Source organism: Pleuronectes platessa, chromosome 14, assembly GCF_947347685.1.
Source record: "Pleuronectes platessa chromosome 14, fPlePla1.1, whole genome shotgun sequence".
NCBI lineage: Eukaryota > Metazoa > Chordata > Actinopteri > Pleuronectiformes > Pleuronectidae > Pleuronectes > Pleuronectes platessa.
In genome coordinates this window covers 11,292,953-11,306,102 of record NC_070639.1, presented here as the reverse complement: position 1 = coordinate 11,306,102, position 13,150 = coordinate 11,292,953, and the positions used below count along the sequence as shown (strand labels likewise).

At 41.6% G+C, this 13,150-nt stretch overlaps 1 protein-coding gene across 3 annotated transcripts in view; it reads right to left on the bottom strand.

Moving 5' to 3' along the window:
* Positions 1-49: 49 nt before the first annotated feature.
* The window catches only part of gpm6bb (glycoprotein M6Bb), a 34,098-nt gene continuing 20,997 nt past the window's right edge, over positions 50-13,150 (bottom strand). For 2 of the 3 annotated variants that reach the window (XM_053439719.1, XM_053439720.1), the window contains exons 2-7: positions 8,366-8,552; positions 7,336-7,492; positions 6,960-7,128; positions 5,108-5,181; positions 4,954-5,019; positions 50-2,194 (exon numbers count right to left, since the gene is read on the bottom strand). In XM_053439719.1, the coding sequence (XP_053295694.1) occupies positions 2,045-2,194; positions 4,954-5,019; positions 5,108-5,181; positions 6,960-7,128; positions 7,336-7,492; positions 8,366-8,552 (803 nt within the window). In that variant the 3' untranslated portion in view covers positions 50-2,044. Of the gene's footprint in view, positions 2,195-2,567; positions 4,493-4,953; positions 5,020-5,107; positions 5,182-6,959; positions 7,129-7,335; positions 7,493-8,365; positions 8,553-13,150 lie in introns of those variants that run through there. The other variant, XM_053439721.1, reaches the window with a different exon arrangement.

Genomic DNA, 13,150 nt, shown 5'->3' with positions numbered 1-13,150 from the left:
CTGTACAAGAGTTTCTATCATTCAAAAAAAGGACACATCAAAACAGAGAGGAATTATTATTTTTTATTTCCATAGAAACAGTCATGTCATAAAGGGATTTCCAGTCAGACAGGAAACTGGAATGTTTATCCTTCTGGTGATTGATAGGTAGCGTTTTTTCTTTAGTTTTTCTTTTGGTTCATTCAATAGGAATAATGGCAGACAAAGATGAGATGTGACAAACCCCTGCTTCATGTAGATCCATCATATCGGCCTCTGCACACCCGTGGTTATATAGTCACATTGGCATGCACACTGTGGCTGAATTCACCATTTCGATTAAGTTTTATAAATGGCCGGTGTGGCGATTGCTGTTTCCAAAATGTAAGCTTCAGTAATTTTGCGGGGAAGCCCTTGACATTCACAGAAAATACAGGAAAAAAACAATATAAGACTTAAAGAAGTTTGACTTGAATAAAAGAAGCTAAAATAACATCTACAAGTAATCGGCTACATAAAATAGATTAATTAATCGGTTAGGAAAGAAAAAAAGTTAACAGGCAAACACTGCCTACTAATGACATCAGTATAAATGACTGTACATCACATATGTGTAGCTGCAGTAACAGGTTATCTCCATGCAACAAAGAAACATTATTCCTGTAACTCATCTAGCAGACAAAAGATTACACGAGTAATTATGTCAGAATCCTGACAATTGCACATCAAAAAAAGATGCAAATATAGAAAATTAAGAAAAAGTGGTATTTTTTGTCTTCAGTAAAAATAAGAAAAAATCCTGGCTAGTAATTTACAGCTCATATCTTAAGATCTGTTTGGATCAACAGGTTTTTCAAAGTACCAATACACGTGGGACATAGTTCTGTTTGTTTCAGTTTTCAAAACCATGTAAAGTTTAATTCTTGGTATCGTACAGATGTTAGTTGTTGGCAAGAAGCCAATATCTGGAGCTCTTTCCATCAGCAAACCTTGATTTGTCTTTTTACACCAAACATTTAAGATATTAAATAAATCGAATATCTTTCTATGTCATTATTGGCAGAGGTCCACGTTTATCAAGTGATTCATTCTAATGAAATTACTCATAAAAACAATCACACACCACGATGCCGTTACAATGAAGTGTGTGTGCATTTGTGTGTGTGTGAATGTGTGTGTATGTGTATGTATGTGCGCTTGGTTTAATTAACAGGTACCTAAATATATACTTGTGTTAGAGGCATCTCTTTGCAGTTGAAGTGGGATTTTCATATCATAGCTTTACAAAGGGAGAAGTGTTCCAGAGGCTGTATAGTGCACACCTGAGGTAGTGTTAATGTAGGCCATGAGAGGTCTGTGCGAGTTTTACGCAGATCTATGACGAGAATTTGAATCATAACCCATAATCAACAATGAAATGATCCAGACTTATACACTTAAGTACTTAAGTATAATGGACTTTAGAGAATACATATACAATAACCACTTTTCCGACAGGATGTGACACATATTGTATATTTGACCTGTGAAGTAAAACATCTTGGACGAAAGGCCTTTCACGTGTTTAATTTATCTGCATTTCTGATTGAGAAAGAGCAAAATATTTTAAATAAAAAGGTTGTACATTCCTTTGTTGAAAACTGGCCCCACCCCCTCAGAAAAGACAGAGCAAGACTGTAAAAAAACAAAATGCGTTGTATAAGAGTAGTGCAATGTCTCAAGCTTCACCAGCAAAAAATTAGTTCTAAAAGAAGGGTGAGAGAAAATGAAATGACAACAAAGAATTTGTTTTTCTCTCTCTAGAAAAATGGAAAATATAAAATCAGCATGAATGAAACTTGACATAGGAGATCTAAAACACTTCTTGGTAAGTTAGTGCAGGAAGCAACACTGATGCATTAGTGTGTTAGGAGCCTGGTTAGTACTGCACAGTGTCAGGGGCAGTTGGCAGGTTGGTTTAGCGTTGTCTTGGTCCAACAGAGCCACGGTGGTTGGCCGCAGTGTCTAATGTGTGTGTGTGTGTTTGTTTGTGTGTGTGTTTATGTGGCGCGTGGGTGTAATATCCTCATGTGTATGAATTGAGGCATTCCTTTGAGCGTGAGGTGATGTCCTGCAGCTCCCGCTCTTCCTTCATTTTGATGTCTTGGTAGGCATGCATTTGACTGGCGTCCTTAAGGTAGGCCCAGTTTGCGGAGAGAATCATGAGGAAGTGGATCTGGAAGAGAAGGGTGAGGTGGATGGCCGGTGAGCATGTCAGAGAGACGCAAAGCAAGCTACAGGAGTCAGAGCTACAGTACGTACATCGTAGACACACACAAAGTTAGGCTTCTCAGATAAAAGACCTCACACACACAGGGGGGACGTTAACAGTTATAACGTTATTGTGATGATCATGACTGGAACTACAGAAATGACAGATTAAAGGCGTGATGGTGAGCAGAGGAAGTGGGTTATACATGCAACCTTAATGCAGCTGAAAAACAATGGAGGTTAGTGCAAAGCATGAGACCCTGTTTCGTATGCATGTCGAGTCGTACACGTCCGAAACACTCGCTTTTAGATAAATAATAAATAGACCAAGTAGGGGGTATTTTTTGTAAACAAAGATTGTTTATTTTATATAGAAAGTAAAAGCTACAGTCTTCAAAAAAAGAGAAAATTAAATATATGAAATATGGAGTATAAGTAGCTATAAACAAATCAAGGAGTTCTTGAGAATGTAAGCATGCAGGCTCAGTGTTAAAGGTAAAAACAAATGGCTCTTTAATGGCACTTGGAGAATAAAAGGTAAGAAACAAAACATCAACTTCATAGCCGAGGCCGTACCAGCATCAGAGCTCATAGGAAAAAAAAATATTACACGTGTGCTTTACTCTAAAAAAGGAGAATTTCTTCTTTTGTAAAATACATGGAATTAAAAGTGAGAGCTCATGCAGAAGGATACCCCTGGTACTGGCCTAACCCTCCATCAAGTGCTGTGCTACGTACGTGCTGTTACTCTGAAATCTACAACACACACCGTAATACTGATCCGCATAATACAGTCGATAAATGTTTTTGTTTTTTTAGTTAAGTTTAGAATCTAACTGGTGACAAAAGTAAATAATACTTATTTTATTCTGTTTTTTTGCGTAACACTTCATGGTACCAAACATTTTAAGGCAGAGCAAACAAATCCAAGAAATGAAAGCACGAGGCACTTGGCCACTGCAGCTAGTCCTTTTGCAAATGTTTTTCATCTTCACCAAAACTACTAATCTGGCACTCAAAAATATGGAGCCTGAGAACACCTTCGATATTTGTCATCAGATGTGGACCGAGATTAATACTGTACATACTTTTCATACTATATATATCTATAAGGGCTCGGTGCGGTCTATAGCTGTGACTCAGTTCAGGGGCTGCGTCTGAAGACCGGTTGCTACACAGCGGCACGACTAGGCTGCCCCCTTTCATAGACTCCTTCAAATGCGTCCTTCTATCACCGACAAACACAAGCTCCAACAGGTAGATCCTTCCTGGCCAAATATAAGATAAGGCCAAATCTATACAAGGGTTAACTGAGCCGCGGTGACGAACCACTTTTCAAAGAGGTAACGGCAAGCGACGAGACGTTCAATGCTTGAGTATCAGGCTTCCACTCAATCGAACAGCTAACGAATCAAATCACAAGGGGCATTACAACTTTCTAACTGTCCGACTTTAGTGCCGCTGCTAGGCCACAGCAGTAAGGGCGGGACTAGCTGGTAACGGCGATCGCGGAAAGCCTCTTGTTGACTAGACCGTCTCATTTCGGTTCGGCCTTCGCGGTCTCCATGAGTCACGTGGACCCCCGTCCTCCCAAAGATGCAGCCCCTGAATTGAGACACAGCTTAGCTCTCGGTGAAACCTTAGAATAGTCTCGACTCTCATTTTGATTTCCTTGTGCATCAACCTGCACAAATATCTTACATTTAGGTTTCACAAGCGCCTCAGGGGGGAGAGAACAAATTTGCATTTCAGCTCCGTCTGCACTGCACTGATGCTCATCCTCTTATGCAGGGGGAAATACTGCTTGATCCTTGTGATTAAGTTGATGCCTTTGTGCAGGTCCAATCAGCTTCCCACATAGGGACTGTATTTAATAACACTGGGGTGGATTTCTAGCTGTGCACGTTTCTTATTAAATCAATAAGTCAGTGCCAAGGAAAGCAGAACAAACCTAAACCTCACTCTGAAGACAACTCTCATCTGGTGTCCTCAGACAAGCAATATCCCTGGATACCAAACGCTAAAGGAAACAGTTCAGCTATTTACACTTCATGTGATTACTACTGGAGAGATTTTTTTTTTCTATTCTCGTTTTTTTTTATTTTTAGTTCATTTGTTGTCAGTGGCAACTGTCTCTACACAGTGCAGCCTCGAACGCTGCGCCGGGCTCCTAAAGACCCTTTTAAAACTTAGTGCAGCAGTCTTCTCGACTCTTAAACTTCAAAACAGCAAAGTTATAAGTGGTAGCCATCATGTAGATCAGCTGGTGGAAGAGAGACAACAGAGAAGGATGTAAGAGAACATGCCGGTGACCTCATCATCACTAGTTAGTAAAGTAACTAATCATTTTCCAGTAGTTAAAGTATAGAGAAGTTTAGGAAAAAAAATATATATTAAAAGTATAATCTTATCATATTATATTTGGGATTTTATAGTTCAAACTCATGATTATAATTTTCTTTAATTACTCATTTACAAAATAGCAAGTTCAAACTGCACCATCCTAGGGTAAAATCAGGGCCATGTGCTTCTAAGCAGATGGGAAACAGCAAATGGAACAGGAGCTGAGAAAAAGCCTGAGTAACAGTCCTTAGTGCGGGTACATAGACCATATGGGAATGACAAGAGGACCACTTCACACAGGATCCGTTGATACAAACCATGCAAAGATGAGCTAAAGACAAATAAATAAATAAGAGATGGAAAAACTAGAGGGAAACTTACCAGTGCGATCACGGTGGCTCCTGCCCCAGCGCACGCTACGATGTACAGGTGATAGGACAGGTAGAACTGCAGGAAGACAAGCAAGAGGGATTATTTCTCCATTTCCTCATCGCCCACTGCTGGTGTGTGAGTGAAGAGGAGAGCAGCATCTCACCTCATTGCTGTCGCAGATGTCACCTAGCGTAGATCCGCAGGCCTTGCCTGGCGTGGCATTCCATGGGATGATTCCTGCAGCCATGAAATGAAAACGTTTTCATTCCCACTCAAAAACAATGTACCAGGTGAATAATGATGCAACAGTCTATTCAGTTAAAGGTTCAGTGTGTAGAATTTAGTGAAATCTAGTGGTGAAGTTGCATGTTGCAGCTGAGTACCCCTCACTTCACTGTCCCCTTCCAAACTTAAAAGGGAACTTGTAGTAGCTTTCAGTTGTCATAAAAACTCAAAAGGTGTTTAGTTTGCCCAGTTTGCACAAATGTAAAAAACATGGCAGCTCCCATAATGAGTACCCATTTCCGATGTTGATTTAAAGTATTTTAATATAAAGTGTTCATTCTAGGGTTAAGAAAACAACAATTCATACAATTTGGATGAAACACACTATTGAAAACATCACTAGAATTCTATTATATCCATTTTCTGCCAATATGTCCCGTTCAATTATATCTTACACACTGAACCTTTAATGCCAAATGAGTACAGAGAATAACATGATTTGATTTTATTGCAAATTTTTCTAACTCTTCGTAGTGGTCCAGAAAGCAGGATGAATATTAAGTCAACCCGACAATGTACTTTTAAGGGAATTCTCAGTTATGCCCTCAGACCGACGCCATTATGTGACTGCACGGAATGCTGATAGAAGCCAACCTGCAGATATCTAAGCCGCCCCTCTACATCATGCTAATTATCTCCTACTTTATACTGTTGCTCTGAGCTGGCTTCTCATGCAAGCTCACATATAAATATAAACAGAGAGAGCCAGAGAGAGCCAGAGTGGGAGTCATGGTTTTTGTTGTAGCAATTACCCTTTTGGGATAATAAAGTATTATGAATCTGAATCTGAAAAAAACTAATATAAAGGGGCACTGCGACATGTTTACACATGAAGATCAGTTAGGTTATAGGGAGACTCCCCCTGATCCTTAGAAATCAACAAACAACAAAGATGGAGAAAAAAAAAATAACTGTGGTTTCACTTTAGATAAGAGAGTTTACAGGATTATTAAATGAAAAAACACAAAACCAATTCTTCAGGCCTTTAAAAGTAACTGGGGTTAAACTGGTCACACTCAGAGCATATGCAGCATGTGATTAGTCAGAGAGGATTACAAGTGTCTCTGAGCTAATAATAAATATTAAGTCTGGACTTGAAAGCATACAGCTGTTTCAGATTCAGACAACTTTCATATTCAGCCTATCCCGTTCACGATGACTAAAAACATCCAATTTGATACGTGTCAAAAAGCACAGGCCAACAAACAATTAGAGGTCAGTGAAGGACATCACGAAAAAGATTAAGGAGGTAACATAAATAGCAATAAAAGACAATAATTAGATAATAAACCCTGTAAAAAACCCTGTCATAAGACGACAGATGTCTGAGTGTAGAAGCCTGATAGCAGAAGGATTGAAAGATTTGGAGTCTTGGTCTTAGTTCTCCTCGGAGGTACATGATAATGGCGGCCTGAAGGCATCACCCTGAACACCCTGATTTTAAAACGGTTCAGGTTGGCTGATAATATTCCTTGCCTACTTTTTCACCTGACTCTCCCAGAAGGGAACATCAGGCTGGCCATCAGTCATATCAGTTCCAATCCCGGTGGACCAGGGCATCAGTGTTTCACCAGCCCTCTCTGCCCCTCTGTCTGTTCTGGACTAGCGAATCCCAACCAAGTTTAAACCCTCACTGACCCAGCACCGCCCTGGTCCCTGGGGCAAGATTTATCTCCCAGTGAGTGGAGCCTGATCTCCTCAACAAGACATTCTTGTGACTATCCTCTTACCATATTGACGAACATCCACGCAGATGGAGTCGATGCTGGTGAGGTTGGCCATGGGAGACTTCATGGCAGCACAGGTGGACCACATGTTGTAGAAGAGGAAGACGGGCACCGCGGAGAAGCCGAATACACCGAGCCAGGCCACGCCCAGGATGTATGTGAGGAAGACAAACTGAGGACGCAGCGACGGAACAATGTTAGCGTCACCGGACAACCATGAAACTAGAGTCAGGAGTCAAATGGTAACAATTACACTCTTCCTCATCCCACCTTTTTTCCCCCTCAAATTTGAATCACATGGCATGAAAGCATTGTTTTAAAACGATCAGGGTATAAAAATCAGGATTACACCTGGCCCGGAGGTTGTGTGTGAACATACCATTCCACTGATGCAGCGTCCACAGATGGTGGTCTTGAACTCGCTGTGCAGCTCCTTGACTGCACTGGTTGTGTAGAAGCCCTCGGCCAGCAGGATGATCCCGTACAGGAAGAAGAAGGAAGCGATGCCATAGATGACATACTGCATCAGCTGTACTCTGTTAGGGAACAATGTTAAACACACATGAGTTTTAACCAGTAAAGTAGTTGAAGTGGGTTCAAAACAGCAGAACAAATCAACCGCCATCATGTGTTTAGCCCTGGAGAAGCCTACTAAAAATGTCAGGCTAAGTAACTGTGTGGAACACCACCGACCGTCTGGTGTAGAAACACATGAGTAACCTGGGGCTGGCAGATTCATTATAAACAGATGGATATGATGGAGACAGCAGCCCAGCTTCCCTAAGGCCAAATGTGGAGATAACAGGTGATGCACGTCTCTGGAAAGCGTCCACCAAGAGACAGACTGCCTCCGTGGACTTTAGATTAAACAGTGCACTCCAAATCTACACCAACATAAAACATATGTGCATTCCTGTCTCTTGTCATTGCTCTTTTATTGTCTGGACTAATGGATGCTCTGAAACGGGGGAGAAAAGTCCATATTGGGACTGATCTCCAGGATAAAGTGAATGTGGGAGACCATATCGGCTAAAAATAGTCCACATAAACTCACCCTGATCTAAAGTGTTATTTCACTTTAGATTAGACCTCTTTTTATTTTCCAGTTGACATTATTTGCAGAGCCAGCTGATGCTGATACTGATAAGGAGTAAAACATTTCCAACACCAATAAATAAGCCCATATTTATATTTAAAATACTGGGCAAGGATTCCTCATGACTCGTTATCAAACCCTTATGACAAAGAATTTAATTGAGGCTTGATATTTGTTATGTTAACGATAAAAGTTACTATAAATAACTCAGAAAACACAATTCCAATTCATTGCAAGGAATCTCGTTTTATATTTCTCACATGGCATCGCAGGCGGCCATGTACATACCCACACACAGTGTGAGGTCACTTACACATCCGTCAGCATGGCGTGATCACTGATGACCTTGGAGAAGTGGGTCTCCAGGATGGTCACGGTGCCAGTGAGAGCCACGTGGCCACATCCGCAGAACAAGGCCACACCGGAGAAGCAGAGGATCGTGGCCACCAGCGACGCGTATGGCACGCCGCCTAGACATTTGATGCAGCACTCGAAGCAACCTGTACAAAAAAACAAGAGGAATTGAGTCAGAGATTGGCGTCATTTGTAAGAACAAAACTTTTATTTTATTTAAAAGGCAATAAAGTCCATTCTATCCCAATATTGGCCCAAAAATCAAATGACTGTGTTTCACTAGGGGGACTGGAAGTGTTCACAGGGAAATTTTATGTGAGATCCCAGCATGCAGTGGGGGGGAGGCAGGGCATCATGGTGCCCAATGAATAGTTTTGCATGATTCACCAGGACTCGTTAAAAAGATTGCTAAACTTTCAAATGCTGCACGGGAAACAGTGCAGACAGAGCAGACATGTTTCATTAAAAATTGTCTGCGGCCACTCTTGATGCTTCCTGCAAAGCAGCAGCAGACACAATGCAGCTCACTGTGTTGCCGCTGAGGTTCCACACTCCTCACCGCCTCTAATGTTTCGTTTGACAATTCATCACTACACTTAAAGGGCACTAATGGCGGTCCAGCAGGTCAGAGCAATGGGTGCCTGCCAAGCCATAATGGAAATCAATGGCAACTCGCACAGGGGAGAATGAAATGACCCAGATGAGCCTGTCTCATCCAATGTGTCTCTCCGGCTTGTGAAATGGAGCTGGTCACCGCAATGTACTGTCTGTGGACGCTTAAGGAAACATACCCCAGTGTGGTCAGAATCACATCCACATGTGTTTGACAGGATGTTGTATGGAGTCATGGGAAACTCAGGTCAGTAGCGGTTTATGTTTTATTAAAGCTCTCACAAAAGCCTGATATCAGACTGAGAATTTATCGCATTTATAATTTATATTTTTGATTGGATGTGAGAAGTGACAGAGCAGCCTCAGCTCTACGGGGCGTTTTAGCCTCTTTAAACCATTGTTTTTTTTTTTCTGGTGCACGTCTGTTTGCTATATCACAAAGCTACACTGCACCCTAGTGACCAAAGCCTATCTTATTCCGGGGTTGAGAATTTCCGAGAGGGAAGGAAAGCTTATATGTAAATTTTCTGCAACAATACCACAATAATCATCGGTGAAATGAGACTTTGGAGTTTGACAATGTTTCCACTGTAACTTACATCATCTGAGCCACTGCAAAGCCAATGTGCATTAAACAACATGCATTATCTTTACAAAAACGTCAATAAAACCTGTGCATATTATTCCATTAAATATCAACAGCAGAAGAGACTGAGTTATAGTTATAGCAATAAGTTACTCTGAGGAATTCTTGCTGAATTCAGATTTCCTGTTTGAGCTATTTCTTGTGTGCAGTAGGAAGAAGAATAACATGTTGGGCGGCAGCAGACAACAAGAGTAAATCTTTGCTCAACACGATGTCAAGTCTGTCTCAAAGGAAACAGAGCAGAAATGATTTCCTCCTCTTCTCGCTTCCTCTACGAGGCGACAGTTCCTGAAAGTTCATCTGTGTTTGTGCTCTTTGCCATGACAAAGGATATTAAAGCAGATATACTGCTGCTGGGCTCGTCCACTTTTGCAGTCAGACGCTTCATCCTGACTGTTTGTGTAGTGCAGGGAGATTAAATAAAAAAATTCTGTCCCATGGTGGGTGAACAAGAGTTGCTATGGCAGCGCGTTGACCACAACTCAATGAGTGCGCCCGGAGCGGAGTCGCTAACTTCCACTTCAGCCCACATTTCACTGATGAGTGTGTTGGGGAGGGCCAGTGGGCTGCTGGGAGTGCTCCACAGGATATTGAGCCCAGCTGCAAAGTAAATACAGTCCATTTAAAAGGAAGAGCAGCTCTGGTAGTGGATGTCCACGTCAGGTTGCTCTGATCCCGACGCACACTATATCTTCCACTGGATCCTCAGCCTCGAAATTCTTTCCTGGCAATGGAAGTTCCTCATTCTGGAGAGGGTAAAAGTTTCCATTTCAAAAAGTGTGTCAGAAAATGAGCACAAGCCATTACAACCGTCATGTGATTGTAATAAGTCGTGTCATGAACGAAACCTTGTATAACTGTCTAAGTGTCTGTTTGGTTTAAAACCCACTTTGCAATGCAGCACTGTTCCCGGTTGTTAAACTCTCTAAAACCTGATACCATGGTTCTGGATGCCATGATTCACTCTGACAGTTAGTCTACTTCTTTTCCTCAGTTTTTTTCTGGATCTGAAAACAAGAATAAAATTATAGATCTGTTCAAGTAGCCGCTCTGATGTAGCGTGAGCAGTTTCGTGTCAATTGGAAAATTTTACCACAATGTAATTTTCACACTGATCAGTAGGTGGCGCTATGACCCTGAACTAATGTTTATATATGGACCTGTTCAGATCAGGATTGTGATCATAGGTCAGAAGTTTGGAGCCGGTTGGATAAGGCAGTGTGGATTAACAAAGTACTTCCTGTTTCATGGATAATCAGTAGGTGGCGCTATGACACTGAGGAAATATTGACACATAGAGCTGTTCAGGCTTGTACTCTTATCATGTGACAGAAGTTTGGTAGTGATAGGACAATGCACAGTGGACTTATGAAAACATTGTGTCCTTTGGCGAAGGATGATCCTTCGCCGCACCTCAATGTTTAAATGGTTTGAGGAAATGTCACAATTCTGACCTTGATTCAATGACTTGACTGAGCTCATTTGAGCTGTATATCTTAAAGCAGCCAGGAGCAGTTCATCAAAGAATAAAACATGTCAATTCATGTTGCCACCAGGGGGCGCTGTGATTTCAAGTCATAATTTCTGTGTAGATGTCATCAGGCCGAAACTCTTGTCTTACATGTCTAGTTTGGACTTGATTGGACCATGTATGTTCGAGATACAGATGCTCGTGTTTTGATGGCGTGTAACCAAACTTTAATGCCATGCCACGGTCACACGGTGTGAAGGGAAAAAAATCCCTTAATCAGTCTTTATCTCAATGTTGTTGTGATGACACTCATCTGAATTTGAAGTTGATCTGATGAAAGCTCTACGACAAGTAAATCAAAGTAAAAATGTGGAATAGGGCTAAAATGGCCACTAAATCCAAAATGGTGGGCTTCCTGTTTAGTCTAGTATATCTATCCAAGAGACTTGTTTGTTTGTTATGAAAAGACACATGCCCAAATCGATTTTTGTACATGTCGGCCAATCTTAGTGCCGGGGCTGCCCGTTAGGGGGCACTAGTCAGTTATTTTGACACGCCCATTCCTTAAAACCATATGAAAATCTTCAGGGGGGGGGATGTTGTTGCACACATGTAGTTTGAGTGAGATAGAACCATGAACACTGAAGTTAGAGCAATTTCGTGTTTCGCGGCGAGTTGATGAACTTTGATGCCACGCCATTAATATGGCGTTTGACGAAAAGGCACAGTTATCTTATGCCTTCATTATCAATGTCTTGAGACCCATTTGATACAGTTTGACATGGTTGAGGTCAGTGGATGAGGAGGAATACATCCAAGTGTAAGACAAGCAAAAAACAAGACATTTCCTGGTGCCACCAGGGGGCGCTGTGATTTTAAGTCATTATTTCTGTGTAGATGTCATCAGGCCGGGACTCTTCTCTTACATGTCTAGTTTGGACTTGATTGGACCATGTATGTTCGAGATACAGATGCTCGTGTTTTGATGGCGTGGAATAGGGCCTCTCACCATTCGGTGCTCGGGCCCTAACAAGGATAGTTGGGGAGCTCTGAAGCAAAAAGACACAAAAATATCACTGGGTAGTTTGTACCTTGAGTTAGAAAAAAATGTAAATTAAAACGTCTTCTCATTGACTGTGTAACCACCCTCCCCTGCTGCCTGTCACGAAGAAGGTCAGGCTGACATGCCTGCATCTCTCACACTCGTGTAACTCTGAGCAGTTAGAGAGAGACAAGGTACACTTTTTAATAAGCAATCTGCTCGGGGAGTCTACAGCTATATACAATGTTATAATGTAAAATTGAATTTAAGACCAAACTTGCAGTGACAATACACACTAAAGGGGAAAATATTATTGATTCCCATTATCCCAGGTTCCGATGCAGTTTGCTTCATAAGCACTTCCGGGCTTTCACAACCGCAAGTACTCATCCCTCTCAAGCCACTTAGCTACCTACCACCTAGCCAACAGGCCGGCTAGAAAGGTATTAGTTTGACACTTCAACGTAACCAGAGACATACTAACGATGCAGCACACACCAGAACAGATAATTACTTTTCTTTGGATGGCAGAGTTGAGCTTAGGTGGTGACGGGCCCAATTTCTTTTACTATTGACCATATTCACAAATCACAATTTGTCTCATAGGGCTTAGCATGGTGTGACATCCTCTCTCCTTAACCCTCGATAAGAGTGAGGAAATACTACCAAAGAAAACCTATTAACGGGTTCCATGCTTAATATTGTATCTAATAAACAGGCGACCAGCGTTCTGTAGCAGCGGAGGCTAGGACTCGTCAACGTATGTGGCATTGTTGATCAGGGAAACAGGGTGTACACAACAACAGAAATGACAACCGATTCTTAAATTCGAGGAAGAAAAGCTGCAACCAGCATCACTGCAGGCCAAACAGGCATGTTTAGAACAAACACTATACTAGTGTATGTAAAATCAAATTAAAGACATTACGAGACGGACCCACAAGCAGCTTGATTAGTATCCATTCCATTGGAG